This window comes from Halyomorpha halys, unplaced genomic scaffold, assembly GCF_000696795.3.
Source record: "Halyomorpha halys isolate HHAL.00 unplaced genomic scaffold, Hhal_1.1 Scaffold26.1, whole genome shotgun sequence".
In the NCBI taxonomy this organism is placed as follows: domain Eukaryota; kingdom Metazoa; phylum Arthropoda; class Insecta; order Hemiptera; family Pentatomidae; genus Halyomorpha; species Halyomorpha halys.
In genome coordinates, this window is record NW_027115055.1 from 505,367 (window position 1) to 524,683 (window position 19,317).

General features: G+C 29.7%; 3 protein-coding genes across 4 annotated transcripts in view; 2 read left to right on the forward strand and 1 right to left on the reverse strand.

The window, feature by feature from the left end:
* The window catches only part of LOC106683221 (tyrosine-protein phosphatase non-receptor type 11), a 132,304-nt gene extending 127,383 nt beyond the window's left edge, over positions 1 to 4,921 (reverse strand). For both annotated transcript variants that reach the window (XM_067052147.1, XM_067052146.1), the window contains exons 1-2: positions 4,782 to 4,921; positions 4,264 to 4,706 (exon numbers count right to left, since the gene is read on the reverse strand). In XM_067052147.1, the coding sequence (XP_066908248.1) occupies positions 4,264 to 4,277 (14 nt within the window). In that variant the 5' untranslated portion in view covers positions 4,278 to 4,706; positions 4,782 to 4,921. The remainder of the gene's footprint in view (positions 1 to 4,263; positions 4,707 to 4,781) is intronic.
* Positions 4,922 to 5,027: 106 nt separating this feature from the next.
* LOC106683237 (uncharacterized protein C1orf50 homolog) lies at positions 5,028 to 9,861 on the forward strand. The gene is made up of 5 exons (XM_014424589.2): positions 5,028 to 5,159; positions 5,927 to 6,019; positions 8,353 to 8,462; positions 8,956 to 9,174; positions 9,731 to 9,861. Exons 1-5 carry the CDS (start codon positions 5,108 to 5,110, stop codon positions 9,806 to 9,808), a joined length of 552 nt encoding a protein of 183 aa, XP_014280075.1. The 5' UTR covers positions 5,028 to 5,107; the 3' UTR covers positions 9,809 to 9,861.
* Positions 9,862 to 14,120: 4,259 nt separating this feature from the next.
* The window catches only part of LOC106683307 (sperm-associated antigen 7 homolog), a 10,759-nt gene continuing 5,562 nt past the window's right edge, over positions 14,121 to 19,317 (forward strand). Inside the window, exons 1-3 of the mRNA XM_014424683.3 lie at positions 14,121 to 14,300; positions 14,386 to 14,453; positions 16,819 to 16,907. Coding sequence (XP_014280169.1) covers positions 14,222 to 14,300; positions 14,386 to 14,453; positions 16,819 to 16,907 — 236 coding nt within the window. The 5' untranslated portion in view covers positions 14,121 to 14,221. The remainder of the gene's footprint in view (positions 14,301 to 14,385; positions 14,454 to 16,818; positions 16,908 to 19,317) is intronic.

A 19,317-nucleotide genomic window follows, 5' to 3' on the forward strand; every position in this document is an offset into this window, starting at 1 on the left:
TATTTATTTATTTAATGTGATTTACAACTGTACAAATAATAAATACAATAAGTAAATATGTTGTATGTTTCATATACACTTGAAAATCTTGGGAAAGAACCACCCATCAGTGGTACTTCAAGCATTAATTTAAATTAGAAGGTTCCGTGGCCATCTTCTTTTCAGACGCCTCGGAGGGTTATCAGATTGATTATGATGAAAGATTAAGAATTAATGGATTAGGATGGGTAAGGAGTTTGGAATGAAAAGATGCATATCTGTTTTGGGCTAAATCTGCAACAAATGGGATGTTAAGGTCATTGTGGATGAGTTTATTTGTAACGTAATAAGGGGCATCAAGGATTTTGGATTGTAAGGATTGAATGCGGGAGGAATTTGATGGCTTGGTAACATTTAAAATATAAATTCATTATATTTGCTGCCTAGATGAAAGTTTATCAAGTACTGACATTCCATAAAAATAAATCAGTACCTTTATTTCTCTATTTTTGGAGATTTAAATTAATTTTTTGTTGTTTTTGTTTACAATGAAAAACTGAACAAATAGTATGTTACAACTTATATTTTTCATTTTGTTAATAAAATGTTGATGTAAAATGGGATTCAATAACAAAAAAATCATATTATTTTATTAACAAAACTAAATTGTTCAAATCAATTATTTAACATATGCATAATGTGTACAAATGTGTGTGTGTGTGTGTGTTTGTATATTTAAAAACATATATATATATATATACATATACATTGGTCAATAGCTCATTATCTAAATAAAATTAATCATTTTTTAAATTTAGGTATGATAATTATAACTATACCACAATATTAAAAACATAGATAATGAACTGGATCAATATAAAATGAAACAACATAACAAGATCAAATCCGAATGCTGGGTCTCAGGTAAAGACGAACCGTTAAGAGTAGTCAGACCATTAACCTCTTCAATTATGTCCTCGTTAATCATATGAGCAATACTGGGAGTTCAAGTAGTATTGCCTTTTGGACCTCTTTCAATATTTTCAGATGTATAATATAATATATACGAGATTATATTTTAATAATGAGAGGTGGTGCAATAAAAATGATCAAATTTAGTTATTTTTGTTGATACCAAAAGTAAATACAATAGAGATTAAGGGAAAATAGGTGTGAGGTATAACTCATTTCTATAAAGATGTGGTATAATTTTGTTGTCCGTTGTTGCTATTTTTTTTACATATTAGAAGTTTAGAAAAATCAAAGTATTAATCAAAGCAAAATCTGTTTTCTTTTTTTTTTTTTTTGCCATCATCTCAAATTTTTACATCAAAAGTTATTTTAAAATATCTTGTAAGGTATAAATTTACTTAAAACTTTATGTTGAAAAATATTCTTATTACTTTTAAAAAATTAAAATACATGACAAAATTTTGACAGAAAAATCTAAAATTTGATAAATAAATTGAAGATGATGGTAAAATACACCCACTTAGCCTCCTTAGATTTTTCTAGACTCTTAGTATGACAAAAATATACCAACAACGAACAAACTAATTCTAACGTCATAGTAGAAATTAGTTCCACCTAAAAGCCATTATCTACTCTACTATTAATAAGAGTTCACACAACAATTCTTTAATCCTCTAGTAATTTATAGGATCCCACACTATGTTAGATGCTTTGACCACAAAAATATTAGGTTTATATCATATTATAACTTCATGAAGATTGTATTAATGAAGCTGCATTGCTTGGACATATAATAAACTGTATGGCTTAATTTAATGTTTAGAGATAGTCTATCAGACACTTTAGTTCATAGATTAATTCTAGTTAATGTTTGGGATGACAAAATTTAGTTTTAGAGAATGTTATTAATAGATCTTGATATTATTATTTTTTTTTTTTTTTTTTTATGATTAATTTATTCTCTTTGTTGGTGAAAGCTGGAATCAAGACAATGTCTAATTTAAAGAATTTTTGTTGCACTACATTGCAGTGGTCTGGCAAAAACTGAAAATTAGAAAGCAAAAAACTGGCTTTTAACTCTTATTTAAAGAGAATAAAAGATTTTATTTTTCTCTTTTATCCTAATTGATTGTAATAATAATACAATAAACTGTAGTGCTATGGAAGTTTTTCTGTTTTTATGTGTGGCATAAAATAAACATTTTGTCATTTCTTGGACATTAACCACTGACACTTAATTGCAAGGAGATACAAAGAGAATAACATGGCTTAAAAATATTATCTTCATTTGAAATTGGGTCTGGCATGCCATAATTTTTTTCACATGCAAAATGTTAAACCGAGGATATTCTTCTCAAAAAATTGTGATCCAAAATATATTACTTAAGTAAAACTAAAATACTGTTCAGAAAATGTTTTGACAATTATTTCAATTACTAACTACTTACTCCTCAACAAAATTATTAAAATAAAATAGTTTGTTTTTCCCTGATAATAAATTAGAATATTGTTCAGGTAAAAGAACATGACAATACTGACCACTAAATTAACTTTTAATAATACATATTATTTGTTCATTATTTTAGCAACTGCTTTTGAATAAATATGAAATACAAACAACTACTGTTTCCAGAAAAATCTAATGGAATATTAAAATGGTATTTCATGAAATATAAAATTAAGCACAAGCAGGTTCTTTAAGATATTCAAGTAAAAACATTTTTATACATTTATATCATAAAAGCCAAAGTTAAACTGATTAGAAAACGTAATTAAGCAAATATTAAAGCTATTGGAGTATTGTTAATTTAGTATCATAGCCTTTATGAGTCACTGACTTGTACAGATATTTTCCAGCAAATTATAGGGAACTAAGGTACAAATTTAAACTTGAACTCATTGAATATGGGTGCTAAGCAAATAATGAAGAATGCAAAACAAACTTAATAAATTTCTATTGGTAAAAAGCATAAGAACACATGGATAAAGATAAATTATCAGTTAAACACACTGAGCTTTGGAATTATTTAAAAAAACAATGAAACATGCCAACAAAAGGAACACTGAAATAGAAAGAAATGAAACAAGTAAAAAGACAGCTAAAATAAAAAAAATTAATCAGTTACCTCCTTGAGGGAAAAAAAACCTAAATAAATCCAAAAAAATACACACAAATTTGGGGAATGGATATAAAATCGTTTTATTAAGAAGAAATGAGAAAAAAAATAAAATATGGTATTAACTTGAGCACTGATAAATGATTATCGACATATTTAAAGCAATAACTAAGCTATTTTAAAATTAAATAACTAAAGAAAATTAACTACAGAACAACAATTCAAATACCTAGAAAATTAAATCTGAAGAATTAAGAACAGTTCAATTGGCAATATCAAAAGAAATGCTATTGAAACTATACTTAGTAAACAAATAAATATAAGATATTAAAATTTACAAATCATTGATTACTCCAATGAAAAGTACTGAAACTTTATCTAACAGGAAACACTTCCTTGTGAGAGTTCATTCATGATAATGAAGAAATATATCCCTTTTTAATTAAATAAACATGCAAGGTGTGTCTTTAACTACAATTGAATAAAAATAAACAGCCTATTGCAACTAGTTTCAAACAAGCAAAAATTTTGATAAAGCTATCTTATTAGTAATTAATAACACCTAAATTAGCAACATAATTTATAAATGTACTAAAGACACAGTTAATACCAATAAATATGTTATCTTAATATTGTAATGTTAAACCTGCTGACCTGAACAAATTGTTGCATTGAAATCAAATATTGAAAGTATTCTTTTCAACATTGGAAAAACCTTAAGTTCCAAAAATAACCATATCACTTGAATAATTTTAATAGGTACATTTTGTCTAAAAATAAAGGAAATGCAACATACTGAAAAAGAAATACACTTTAAAGGAAAACCTTAATATTAAGTTCTAATCTCTGACATTCAATTATAATACATGAATAGAAGTAGATTTGAATGTAATAAATAAAAAACACACAATATTATGCTAACAAAAGCAAATTAAAGGAACACTGTCATGCTCAAGGTACATCATGGCATGAAAGAATGAATGACAGACAAAAGGAGAATAAAATAAGTCAATGGAAATACTTCTATATTCTATAAAATAACAGTACATGAACGTTTAGGGGGTTAACAAACCTTAACATATCAACAATTTTATCTTCAACTAAAAATTACATAATTATTATCATACATTTTTTTTTTTTAACTGCTGAACTACATGCAAGTAAGTATATTTCTAGGAAAAATTAACTAACATACCTCCGAGAAGTCATTATAAAACAAAAAGAAATATAAAATTTAAATTGCGAGTGAGAACTAAAAACTACATCATCCACCAGCCATTTTCACCTAAACAACTGATTGCAGGAGTACCAATATAATCGATCCCCCACCAAGGTTTTCTTTTCTTTTTTTTTAATGATTCAAAATAGAACAACCCAAACTCAGAACTAATTTTCAAAAATGAGAAGATATATAAAAATAAAACGAGTAATTAAGTAATCTCATAGAAAATAAACCATTCACCGAACACGAAAATCCAACCTGGTAAAGCTATAGAAACTATGAAACTGTAGTATTTAGCATTTTTCAATCGCAATTAATTTGATCAACATTGAAATCATGGAGAATATGGAACTAACGTAAAGCTTCCAGTTGTTGCATAATCAAGAAGTAAGTCTTCGTAACTTAACAGTTAACACCTGTAACAAAGACTTTCTATAGTAAATTTTGTAAGCATCTCAATTAATACTCAATAGTGTAATTCAAAGACTTACTATGATTTTAAAGTTTGAGCAATGTCAGGCAACTCATCCTTCGCTCGTCCTTCTTCCAATAGTTCTTTCTGGGCCTCAAGTTTTCTCGCTTCTTGTAATGGTCTAACGTTGAGAAGATAGTCACCTACTCGAAATGCTAAGAATCCTAATCCACCTAATGTAACAGCCATACATGATGTGACAAAACCTTTATGTAGTGTATCGGCTAATTTTTTCCGTGCTCTAAACATTGTAACCTTACTGCTATGTAACCTTTCGTAGAGGTCCATTTGCAATTTGTATTATGTTTGATTGTGCCTGTTGATTAAACGTCACTAATTTAAGATATGAATAAACGTAAAAGAGAAGATAGTATATCGGACGATTGCATGATGGAAGGTAATTAAATTCATATTAACTTTTATTTAACATACTTATGTGGTTAAAAACATTTTTGAAGTATAATTATGTGGAATGTTAGTTCATTTATTTTGTCAGTGCAAGCAATTCATTCTATTCTCAGCTGTAACTTAAATCATATTTGTATGTTTAATTACCATGGTGAAGTGCAAGTTGTTTATACCCTCAGTAAATTTCTATGATACTGATAGCCATCCTCAATCTCCACTAAATTAAAGAAATTAACTTTCTGATTGTTACAAATGGTGTTAGGTGTATAGCATCAAGGAACTATTCTAAACGTTGTTTACCCTATTACACCTTTATGTTTATTTCAATATAGCTTGCTAAATCAAACTTGAAACCCACGTGTTTATATCATGCTTATAACAAATTCATTAAACAAATTAGCAGGATAGTTGTTATAGGTTTTATAACTACACATGTGTGATGATTTATTGACTAAACACACAAAATTATTTGATTTAATCAATTAATATTCTATTAGTGATATCTTATTTGTTTGCAAATAATATTGATCATTCTTATTTCAAACATTTAATAAACCAATTTTTTTTTAACATATATATATTTTTAATTTATGTAATTCCTAGGGTCACTTGTTCAGTAAAATAAAACATGTTACACAAATATTTATACTTCTTATTCAGGCTTGAAGAATTAACTTTAGTTACCATTTGAGTGTTTATTTATTTATATTTTTTCACTGTATCTATTTAGTTTTTCATTGTTTCTTTATTTTCCAGTCCAGATTGATAAAAATGCTGGACCAAGTTCTGGTGGATCAGTTACTCCGCAATGTTTAAGAATGTTAGATGAAATAATGAGGAGTGGACCAGGTATATATTTTCCTATTTAATTACCGTAGACCCTCATTGATTAGAAATATTTTAAACCTAGTGGCTTTAGATTAGCAAAACATTCATATTATTGAACTGGAAAAAAGTAACTTTGTCAATAACAAATAAATTTAAATATTAAATATACTTTTACAATAGTTATTCAGATGTTCATTATAAAATAGTTTTTTCCTTAAAAATAGTTTCAATTTCTATTATGTTCAGAAGTTGAAACCATCCACATCAAGGCCCCTCACAGTATCTGTCAGTAGTATTTTTAACCATTTTTTTTTTTAGCCTGACAGAATATAGTAATAACAAAACATACACAGTTTGTTGAAGTTTTCTATATTTTACAAATCACAAATCTTCAATTGTTTTGATTTTTATTTCAAGTCTTTTGGATTGCGGAATGGTTCAGATAATAACAAGAGTCCATTGTATCAATATTCCAGTACTTATTAAATATTTCTATTTATATATTGTTATTCATAATAATGATATTTAAATATAATTATTTAAATATCATGATTATGAATGAAGTTACAACAAATTAAATTGAAATTTTCTGAAAACCTTATCAAATTAATTTTTGTTTTATAACTAAAAAATTAAAATGCTTAGAGAACATATTTAAATAGTTTAATTTTTTTATCAGCTTGTATTTAGATATGGTTCGCTAGCTTTTAAGCTGAATTATTCTTTCCTTCTTGTAGTGGTTAATTGTTATATAGATGGAGAATTATCAGCTATAAAAATAATAGGTCATGTTCTATTGTTTGGACTAAGTATTGAGGATTAAACTTATAATCGTTGCTGGCTAATACTTAGTCTAATTGCCAACCTTAACTTATTATTTAAAAATTAGTTATTTTTTATTAGTTAATTATGAGTTTCATATTTTAAGTTTTAAAATTAATTCTCTAGAGAAAGTCTCGTTTTCTAATATAAATGTAATGTAGAGAAGTAGAGGTAATAGCAGCAACAAAGGAAAAACCTCTTTGGAGTGAGATGTAGTGAATTCATAGATAGTACAGTGAAACCTGTGTAAAACAGAGCACATACTGCAAAGATGGCTTTGTCCATAATATGAGGTGTCCACTAATAAGAGTAAATATATAAAGAACACATAAATGAAATAGTAGCGTTATATGCATTGTCATTCAATGATTTCTGTGATTGAAGGAAGAGATATATATATCAAGCCTTTTTTAGACAGGATCCTTGTAAAGCTTTAGAACTTTTTCATGTCTCCTATGCCTGCTGCTTCTTCTGCCTTTTGTGCCTGATTGTTGACCCACTGTTTGTGGTCATTCTGAGCTTTCCTCTTTGTGTATCAGTTAGATCTGTTGTAGTCTTGGTTGTCTTGGGCTTTCTGTTGGTGGGTTTAGCTCTAATAGATCCTGTAGCAACACTACCTATGGACACCTGTCAGAACTAAAAGCTTCAGTGCTTCTGCCTAGGAGCACCACCACATGATGTGACAGTGCGTCTGTCCTAGTGTTGTGTGGTGTTTATTTATTGATATGTATGTAAATAATTTTATGTGTAAATATGTTAATATTATAATAATTACAAATTTATAACTAATAAATAAACTTTGCCATAAAAAATATACTGAATCGCAAAAAGTCTTCTTCTGTAGAGTACCTCACATTGTTAATTGGAGTCAGATCTAACACAAACACCTCGACTAGTCTTTCCTACCTCCAGAATGTTGGCTCTAAGGCATCCTAATCCTTATCAATTAAACTATCTTCCACTGGTAGGAGTTAGGAGCTAGTTCAGGAATCTTATCTTTATGGTTTTAAGGAGCTCGGCACAGGATGGATGTTGGATTACTCTTGAACAGAAAGTCATGGTGAAGCCTAATTAAATAGAGACTGATTTTGTATAGATATATATGAAATGCAGACTGTTTATTTAATATAAATTTTTGTTAATGTTGTAATTTAGTCAGCTAAAAACAGTATTAGGTATGTAATCTTACCCATAATATATGACCATATATATCTCAGAATTGAGAATTTCTTCATATTTGTCTTATGACATGCCAATTGTAGAGGAGTGAAAAGTGCTGATGGGAAATAAAATTGTCTCTGGTATGTGCTTCAATAGTAAAGGAATCCTTTAATAGAGGAGTTAAAAGTTGTACTTTGTTGGCTGAGAACTCAATAAAATTGTCCTTTAAGGGAAGTTTCACTGTTCATAGAACATGTAATATCTTCTTGTTTATAGCCTGACCTATTTGTTTTGTTTAGTTAAATTAATGGTTTATTTATGTACGTTTAATATTAATTTTAATGATCAAAGGATTAATTTTATGCTTTTAGCTGAATTAGTTGAACGCAGCTTAAATCCACTTGGTGCTTCTCCTTTGGGAAATCATGTGAAACGTGTTACAGGATATGAAATAGCAGAATTAGATGAATTTACTGCAACGGTTTGTATTTTAATCCAGTTTTTTAATATTATATTTAGGTTAATGTAAAGCTAATCTGTTTGTATTTTGATTTTATGTAATTATGTCTCATTGGTTTGTTATTAATTGATTATCATACAATTTAATAGGAAATTCCTTTAATATCGAATAATATTCTGTCCAACTAACTTGACTCCGCATGATTTATAAATGTTTTCTATATTATACTGACAATGAGTGTTAGTCTCACTGTTGCATGTCCTATTCATCAGAAAAACAATGTAATAAATGATCTCTTGTAATATATTATTTTTTTAGAAGATAAAAACAATGTCAAGAATTAGCTCAATTGTTCATTATCTTTCTGTTAATTGTTGAAATTTTATATTGTATTCTGTATTACCTAAATTTATATATCAAATTATAGTATTTACATATTGAAATAAAAAAAAAAGTTGTTATAGCTGAACTCTTTGACCTTATGCTAATAAGATTTGTATATTTTTTTCTTCAGGTTGATTCAAGGCTAAAACAAACTGTGATGACTAAAATAATTACTATATCTGATCAAATGAGGTTTCTTCGCCAACAGTTACTAAATGCTGTCCAAGAGGCACAAGAAAGTTCGACCTTAAACCATACCCCGTGCAATTTCCGCAAAGTACCAGGAAAATTTTATTATCTTTATCAGAGACCTTCTGGGCAGAACTATTTTTCTTTATTGTCTCCTGCAGTAAGATATTTTATTCATATGTTTAGTTTTAATTACATTTTATTTTAGAAAACTGAAATTATTATGAATGAAATATTATTAAGGAACCTCTTGATGACTATATTTCTCAAAACATTTATTGGAATTTTGATTATTAACAAAGTAATGACCTTTAATGATTATCATTTATTTTATGGAAAATTAGACTGTTGAAAAAAGATAATGGTTTAGCTTCAACATTTAAAAAAAATTATATATTTCACTAAGTAATAAATATTCAAAGTGTTTTCATTTTTAATTTATTGCTTTCATTGGTTATTTCTTAATTATAAGACTGTATTTGTATTTACATGGATGGGTCTGAAGAAAAAGAGCACATTGGCTATTTAGTGATGCAACCTGCAAAGACCATCTGTTATATTATTTCTCTCATTTAGTCTATATTATCTTCTGAGCTCTATTCCATTTACCTATCCATAAACTGAAATATAGTACTGTCACTTTATAATTTCCAATGATTCATACTATGATACTCAGCTCTTTCTAGAAACGCTTATAACAATTTTTTTTTTTTCAGGATTGGAACGAAAAACCACCACACCAGTTCTGTGGTTCATATCTTTATGACCACGATTATACATGGAAAAAATTATAAACCTTTACTTGTTTTTTAATATTAATAATTTTAATAAAGTTATTTTTACTTCATGTAGTTGATAATCCTTTCTTAAATAGCCCTTCTACTTATGCTGGTACCGCACCTTTGGCAGTATTAACCAACACATCTCCTTTGTCTGAGCAACTATTCTAATGGTATTGCTGCCTTATGGAAATAATATATTCTTTTATTTTAACTATTATTAAATTATAATTCATTTCTATTGGTGACTCATAGATGATGCATTATATTAAAATATCTATACCAATATTGAGAAGCCATCTGCTGTCAAGAAAGACAAAATTCTGTTGTTATATAACATTAATTAGGTCAGTACTAACTTATGCCTCGTAGATATGGCCCTCAGCATATGGGGATGCTGATAGTTTAATGATATTTAAGATAAACATGTTTGGCCCTAAAAAAATGGAGACCAGAGGCATAATGCAGAGTTGTACCAATTCTACCAGGAACAGGATGTAGTTCGATATATGTCACAAGAATGGATGGTGACTCACCCATTAAGAAAGTGCATGAAGGATATGTGGAAGGAAACAGAAAGAGTGCTACAGCCATGATTGAGATAGGCTGACAAGGTCGAATCAGATGCACAGAAATTAATGGAAAGAGCTTGGGAGACCCTTGCACAAGACAAAGAAAAGTGAAGTTGATATGTTGATGTGGCAAAGACCCTTACCAGATTGTATTACTTGTGATGATGGTATAATTTTATGGATATTTGTTGTTTAATAAACTGACATAATTATTGAGTCTTCCTATTGAATAGAATTAAAATGATTTTTTAGTTTCAAACTGCTCTTTGTGCACTAATAATTTCCATAAGTTTTTAATATTATTTTTTAAAGTAAGTTGTTTTTATTAATGGAGGATTGATATCACAAAGTCTTTCAAAGAAACCTGATTTTGTTAAATTCAAGTAGAAACCAATGAAAACTCATAGATTTTTTTTAAAGTTGCTTTGAATAATGAAAATTAAAGAAAAAAAATTCTCAATTGCAATTGTTTTTGAAAAATATTATTTTATTTATTCTCTTGGTGTCCATTTGTGCGTAACACTTATCCATGTTATACTTTAAACTATTTACACATTTCCAGTATTAGATTTAGTCATTTTTAACTATACCACTTGTTTGCTAAAAAAACAATTGCTACTTAAACTGAGAAACTATTTTATATTATTTCTATAGAGACACATACTCCTTTCTTGGATTTTTCTTTTATATTTCAGTAAATTGTTTAACTGTAAAAACTATTCCCATCATAACTCCTATGTGCTAGTTTCATTAAAATTTCCACTACTTATCATTAAATATCTTGGAGGAAGGCATGAGCTGGCAGGAAAAGTGAAGCCAAAAAGGGGGAGGGGAGCAATTATATGATGGCCAGGGACCTGGCAGTGGAGTAGAGCAAGAGTAGGAGCCAATCACCAGCTGCCTTCTGTTTTAGTTTGGATTAGAATGTTGGACATAACCAATTACCTCAATTTAAACCTAGCCTCCCAGGGATCAATCTTTTAGCTTGTAGTTTTGCCACCCCTCTATTAAATACTAAGATTTTAGTTCTCAAAAGACCTTTCATATGATTGTTACAAAATTTTGAACTTATTGGGAGACATTCATTTATATAAAGTTCTCAAAGAACTTTTATTATGTAAATTCTAGAGTCATATTTCTCATATGAATTTTATATTAAATGTTTAACAAAATCCAGTTGTGGTATATATTGTATCAAATAAGATCCTATGAAAAAGTTTGATACCTCCTTAACTGCCTGAGGATTTACAAGTTAAGATCGTTGGACACGAAAAGAACATCGATCTGCAACCCCAAAAGAGGGAGAATGCGCCTTACGGACTCTGGAGGACAGCACTCAGTAATATTTTTTGAACAAGTCTTTTTACCAAAGTGTAACGGAATAACGCTCTCTATGGCCCCTAATTTTTTAATATCCACCAGGTGATTTTTTCGCTCTCTGTCACTTCACCATAAGGACAGGTCTTACTCCAATTCTGTTTACATTCCAGCAGAAGTCGGAGACCTACACTTTGAATAAAATAGATTCTTTGGTTGAAGAGCAAACTTGGGTCAGTAGAATGGCTGAGGATTGCCAACCTACTGCTTACATGGGTGCAGTTTCCTCATTTCTCAACCTACCGCTCCATTGTATGTCCCAGATAATGCACATCCATTTTAGTTTTCAGAAATCCATATCCTCAGACATTCAGGAATCTGTACTTCATGTGGGGCAGAGATTTTTTTATTTTGCTTTCACTTGATTAGTATTACGAAATTTTTCGAGTTAGATGAAAAAATTAATAATTAATTGGGTAGAGGCATTCTCTGGATATTCACTTCAAGGAATATTGGACTTAAGTTACGCTACTGCCATCATCAATGAAGAAAGGCTCACTCAAAGGAATTGTAATATCCCTCAGGAGTTATGTTGATTTCCATTATTGTGGGATTGCTAACTGTTGAAGCAACATTAAATTAAAAATGTTATAATTTTATTAGCTTAGTCAATATGTGAAATAGATTTATTTTAATTATAAGGCATTTATTCACTAAAATAAAACATGTGATTTTAAACAAAAGCTGTGCGATATTTTGACGGTAAAGGAGAGGCAGTCTAGGATTGTTAGCAATGACGGCATTGTTTTAGTTTCCCCGCTGCCTTGCAGGCTCCATGGTAGACTTTTGGCCAAGCCACTTCTCTCACACAGGGGCCCCTCTTCTGCATGCTTCCAGAACTCTCAGCTGTCATCAGGTGAGATTAAATATAAACATTTACAAACATTTGCTCAAAGCACATTGAAGACATTTTTCTTTTGGTTTTTATTATAAATTTAGTTTTAAGTGTTTGCAAAGTATTAAGCTGTTTTTCCTTTTTATTAATGCATAAAATTAATTTGTTTTATAATTCTTTCGTTTTGTTCGTATACGTATTCATTATATTTTTTGTTCTTTATGATACATACAATTTATTTGTTAAATATATACTACAAACATATTTATGTAAATAATCTTTCCAACCCAAAAATAATTTTCTCAGTGCATATTATACCTGGCAAGATGAAAGTCTTTCACTGAGGCTCTCAGTTCAGGTAACACTAACTTAACTTTGTCGAAACAGGTAGGTCACAAATTTAGGAGATGTGATAAAGTACGAGAAGGACTAGTACAATGCATATCGAGTAAGAAATAAGAGTAGCTAGACAGGAAGATCAGATATGTTGGAGGAACCACCGTTTGGCAAAATCCAAGAGTATTGGCCTTAAAACATAGCAGAATAAGTATCCATTGATAGAAGGATATTAGCTTTACAGATTTCTGCAAGAAAGAGAGGCTGCCGAAAGGTATCCGCCCTTGGATCCTACACATAATGAAGTTACAGAGGTAATATGAGGAATAACAAAACTGATAAAATTGTCCAAAACAGAGGAAGAGCGACTTTATTCACTGATAAAGATAGTTAACCATAAGCAAATGGTAAAATTTCGAGATAGTTCAGTTTCATGGCATGAACAGGCCACAGAGAGGTTTGGCATGTAAGATTTTATTTTTGTGAGGACCAGGGAATCTCTTCTAGTTTTTATCTTTTGAAATTAAACATTTATAAACATAACTATATATCACACGATTTATGCATCAGTAATCTTGGCTATCCAACTTTCCCCTATATCAAAACCCAAATTTAGAGGAGAATGACTAATTAGCAATGTAGAATAAAGGAACTTCTTATTTTATAAAAGGGCATCTGTGGACGGAGCGTAGTTTTATTTGTAGTCGAAGACGTTCTCTTAACGAACGGACGATTTATCCTTGACTAAATTAGGGATTCATACTTTTTAGCTCATCAGACACAATTTAATGAAAAACAATTAAATATTAGCCTTTGAATTTCAGAGAATTCAAAATTGCATCAAGTACATTTCAGATAATTCACTGTTTGGACCTTCTCGGTAATATTCTTAGAACCGTTGCAGCTAGTTGTTTTCACTCTGTCTAATTGCTTAGTTTTCAGATCAATTGACATTTATGGTTCCTGCATTTTCATTCCTATGAGTCATGTTATAACACATAGCCTGAACGTAGTTTTATACGTATATAGAATATAGTTGTACACGGTACGTCTAATAGAAAAAACATTTTCAAATCGGACATGTAATTCTTGAAATTAGCGAGTTCAAATAAACAACTCCAGTCTATATAGTGAACATAGACAGGACCAATAGTATTTTTGAACTTGTAGTCGTTTGTAAGTATATCGATTATATGTTGTAGCTCTTTGCAAGGTTTATTATTGAATGGAGGAATCAGCTGAACAATAACAAATACCTTAGGGACCTTACCATTTCTTCTTTTATGAACTTAAAAGTTAAGAATAACCATGGATTTACTTGGGTCAATATTAAACAGTATGGATAAACCACCAACAGTGAGTGATAAGCAAAAAGAATTATTAAAACGTAAGGAAATTTTTTTGACGTTTTGCAACAATTAAGTAGTTTTAATTTTTTATGAATTACTTATTCTATTTAACATTTTTCCTAGGTCAAAAACAAGAATTGTTGAAGAAACAGAATGCTGAGAAAGAAATGTTAAAGAAGTTTAGATTAAAGGTAATATGAATTAATTAGAAATATGAAGTGATATTAAATGAATTTAAAGTCTTACCTCATTGTGACAGTGTGGTTTTGGCAACTATTTTTATATCTTTATTTTATTTTCATAATATCTGTCATCAATTCCAAGCATTTATATGTTAATAAACGTTGTATAATGGAAGTAACATTAACTCTATTAAACAATTAAAAAGTTTTAATTTTATTTACTTGATATAAACTACTGCCTGAAAGTTATAAATTAAGTAAGTTATGCTGGATTTTCCATTTGCATCACTTCAACGAAAAATATATTGTGTCAGAAAGTTGGGTGACAAATTCATTTTTGAATATATTGAAGAAATATTGGGATTTTTAAAAAAAGTGAGGTCATATTGCCGTCATATCTGTATTTTATCAGGGTGTATGTTTGAAGGTATTGCTAATTTTCTCAACTTCTCCAGTTCTTTACGAAAGCACCAAAAAAACTCACGTAATTACAATGTGATGAGTTAAATGTTTTAGGGATACTGATAGTAAATAAGTTTTTACGACAAGTTCATATGGAGAGCTTTTTTAATCCGAATCATCCTGAAGGCTTAAATTGCATACAATTTTTGACATTTCTCAAATTCGATTTGTAAAATATTTTTAGGTGTAAAACAAAGTTGATATCTGTTTGTTGTACCTCCTGAAACATATAAATATGAACACAATTTTTTCCCTTAAAAGTGTTTATAATTCTTTTTAAAAAATATCTAACTTCAACATAACTCAATCAATCACCATGAAACTTAGGAGAGGTTTAAGACACTATAAACTTTACGAAATAGCACAGGACCTAAGTAAAACAAATTTTACCTTGGAACTACTATTTTGTCTTTACAAAGACATAGAGACTCTAAATAGTAAAGTATAATTCCTAAAAGCAGAAATTTAGCTTTCCAATAGTTCCAGTAACATGTTTTATGAAATCCTGAGGAGTTATATATGTTTACGTGAACAACGGACTTTAGTAGAAGAAAAGAAATCCTTCTATTAATAAATTTCAAATTTTTTTGAAAAATCATATTTAAGAATTCTAGAAGACACTTAAAATGAATATGACTTGCTTTTTTCCTTAAAAAAAAATTGTTGGCCTACTTTGCTAGAAACATCTTTTGGTTTTTTTTACAATGTTTTATACATTTAATGCAATCAGTAATATTTTTTTATTTACACAAAAAACAAATTAATTATAATTAAAAAAAAATTGCTAAGTTAGTTAAAATAATTGTTTTATGGCTTCAGGGGCACATTAGAATGGATACTTATATTACATTTGCGGATTTAGAATTGCCAAAAAAGTTCTGTTGAAATTGGTTTCCCTCACCATGCTCTCTCATTGCGAGGCCCTTACATAAAACATATATTCTGTACCTAATGTCTGTTCTTACAAAAAAAAGAATATTTTTTTTTAATTGTTTCCTTTTATTCTGGATGCTCTATGTTTTCTAATTTCATTTATTAAAAATAAAATAAAACTGCAGATTATTGTTCAATTAATTATTTATTATATCATTAATATTATATCAATGAATAAAAAACATTAAAATATTTTATTAGTCTAGTCACTTTCCTAAGCTTTTTTTATAAAGAAACGAAACAACTGAGAAATGTTAACATGTGTTTAACACGGTTCAGAAAACTTTGAAAGTTTTAATTACGGCTTTAGCCTAACCTTTGCGAACCTTCTGTACATCAACATTGATAACATCAATTACTATAACACATTCTACCTCTATCATACAGTTCTGAGTCCATAGCCTGTTTATAGAATATTCACCAATATACCCGCATAACCGAAAACGTCATGCAGAAAGGTGATTAAGGATGCACTTGCAGGAAATAGAATGGTAATGGAGGGACAAACTTATTAAGTTTTTTTTTTAAATTCACTATTAGATCTGACCAGTAGAATATTCAATTGGTAGTAGTAGACACTGACTTTATTTTTGATTGATTAATGCTGTTTTCTTCCAAACATTTTATTTATATACTGATGTAGGAAGTAAGAGTTGTTTCTTGAGTATCTTTTTAAATATGTGCAAAAAATATTAAATATCTTATCTTCTTTTAAATATGTGCCATGAACTTTCTTGTATAAACAATTGAGGAACTTATTTTCAAAAGAGCATTCAACCAATTATTTCTTATTTCAACAGAACAAACAAATCCCTTTCCCTTGCAAGATTAATATAGGATAACTATTAAGCTAATTCTTTCATTATTTTTGTACCATAATGAAAAATTTAACTAATTGTGATGTACCCATTTGAAAGTAAGCTCCTCAATTAATATATTGCTACTATTGATTATACTAATTATAGTTTGTTTATTTTAGACTGAAAAAGATTTGAATAGTTTTTTAAACGATCCAAAAAAGACAAGACTGAGGTATCCTCCTATGGAACAGATTTTTAGGTCAATCGTGTGAGTATTTTTGTTTTTAATTAAGATTCAATTACTCCAAATTCTGTTAGCATATTTCTACAATATTTTTCAAATAGAATTGTAAAATAATGCTAATTATTCTACAAGATATTGTTGATAAATAAGTCTTCCTCATTTTATTATTGAAACAATTCATATTATGTTTTGAGATCATCATTCCAACTTCAGACAAGCTGCAATTATTATTAGTCTTCGTTCTTATTAATTATTAGTTAAATTAAATTTTAACATTATGTACAATATTTATAATAGTATCCTGCATAATAATGGTGCAGTATACATTGCAACGTATCCTAATATGGTATCTAAAATTATTGTTATATGCAATTTCCTTGCCTTTATTTATTTTTTTAAAATCCTGTATTATCATTGTCATGTTTATTTTATTATATCTTTTTATTGAGTTTAAAAAGCTTGAAGGTAAATAATTTGCTATCAAATCATAAAGTTAAGTAAATATAGATAATGTTCAATCAATTAATTTTCTTTTTACTTGAGCCTTTCACTACTCCTGAAAATCTCCAATCCCCCTAATGGATTGGAATAGCTTTGGTCTTGATCTTAGTGATTTATTACATCCAGTTCTTACTTTATATTTTGATATTTTGTACAGTTTTAGCTCAAGCGAACAGTTGAATGAGTAGAAACTGTAGTTACTTTTCAGTAAAAAAAAAAAAATCTTTATTCTCTTGAATATATTTACAGTTAGTGTTTTCATGTTTTATTTGATTTTTTCTTCAGGTAAAACCTGAAAAAAAAATTAGGAATTTGACTATTATTAATCTTGTTGAAGTTCCGATCCGAACTCTTAAATCTATTCTTTACATGGGCTCATTTCTTTGGAAAATCTCATCATTGATTCTAAGCCTGGCTTATGGATTTCATGATATTTAATCTACTTTTTACTATGATTTACATTACCGTCACCTTCTAGATATAATGATTGAAATGGACACATTACATTGTTGAGCTGGATAATAAATGAATGGTTTATTATTTCATTTACATGTTCCATCTTTTAAGTGATAAAAGGCTAAACCTTACAAATATAAATTAATATTTTATAATTATTTTATTTTGATTTTTTTAAAAATTGTTTTCAAGTTTCTTTTCTTTATTTAATGAAGGTTTCTTTTAGTGTTAGATGAATATTTAATGTGGAAGTTTATTTTTGGTTGTCACAAACTGATTGAAGTTTTCAAAAAAGTTTAGTGACAAAGCTAACTAATAACCTTGATAAATAGGTGAGCTCATGCCTCCTCAAACCGGAACAAAAGATCAACATTATCAACCAGTAATTGTTCCCAGGCCTTGTTTATCCTCTCCAGACTGCTCCCCTTACAAAGATACTTCCTGCGATATTGGAGGGCATTGATACCAATATCCGCAGGAATAACAAGGCCATCATTGAGCTCCCAGCTAACACCTCGTCGGCGATGCTGTACACACCCTGGAGGTATCGAGGACTAGGTCTGATCTGTTGTCAATGGGAAGCTCCACTACAGCATTGGTCTATTGGCTAGCAACTGTCGAATGTTCCGGATGCCCTATTCCAGTCTATATTCAGTTACGAAGCCAAAATCGCAGCATGTGCTGTTAGACTTGGGGTGGATAAGAGCAACCAAAGCGTGAGACCTCTACGACAGTCGTTGCGTGAGAATGCTTTCGAAGAATGTGCCAGTTGCAGGTGGCAGGGTATTAATGTTCGCCATTTCAAAGAGACCCCGAAAGCTAATAGATATATATGTGAGAAGCAGGTACTCTCGGATCAGAATGGGTGAACGCCCTGAAACTTAATATCAACTAGGCACCCCTACGTGGAGTCCTAGGAGCCAGTGGACAGCTAGGAGAAGTTGGGTCCCTCTGTCGCAAATGCAGCAGAAAGTCTGAAACACCAGCTCATATGCTGGGAAAATGCTCCAACTACTCCCTCCTTAAAACACGCCGGCACCACAGAGTCAAAGAAGAATTGATGAAGTTCCTTGAAAGAAAAGACTTCACCTGCTTCGAGGAGGTCTATTGTGTTGACACCGATGGATCCATAAGGTATGGCGATATTGTCGCATTTACAAAAATCGGAGGCACGGCTCTGGTCTTGGATTCGATGGTAAGATTTGAAAGTAATGACCTCGAACAGGAAGGTGGAGTGGAAAGGGAAAAAAAGGAAATATATGAAAAATGCGTCCCTTTCCTTAAGGAAAAATTCCGCGGGACCTTCGAAGAGAGAGAGTTCACCGTGAGAGGCCTCTGGTTTGGATCTCGCGGAACTATACCAGATAGAACAAGGAGCTTCTTATTAGGCCTAGGTGTTGGCATTGGGGATATTGTGATCTTAGCAGAAAATATTATTTTGGACTCCCTGGGGATCATACACCATCACCTGCATGGG

What these genes read in the sequence shown, in the direction of transcription:
- LOC106683237 (XM_014424589.2), top strand. Translation starts at nt 5,108, where the DNA reads ATGAATAAACGTAAAAGAGAAGATAGTATATCGGACGATTGCATGATG. An exon ending in GGACGATTGCATGATGGAAG is followed by an intron (nt 5,160 to 5,926) that starts GTAATTAAATTC and finishes TTTATTTTCCAG; the next exon opens with TCCAGATTGATAAAAATGCT. An exon ending in TAGATGAATTTACTGCAACG is followed by an intron (nt 8,463 to 8,955) that starts GTTTGTATTTTA and finishes TTTTTTCTTCAG; the next exon opens with GTTGATTCAAGGCTAAAACA.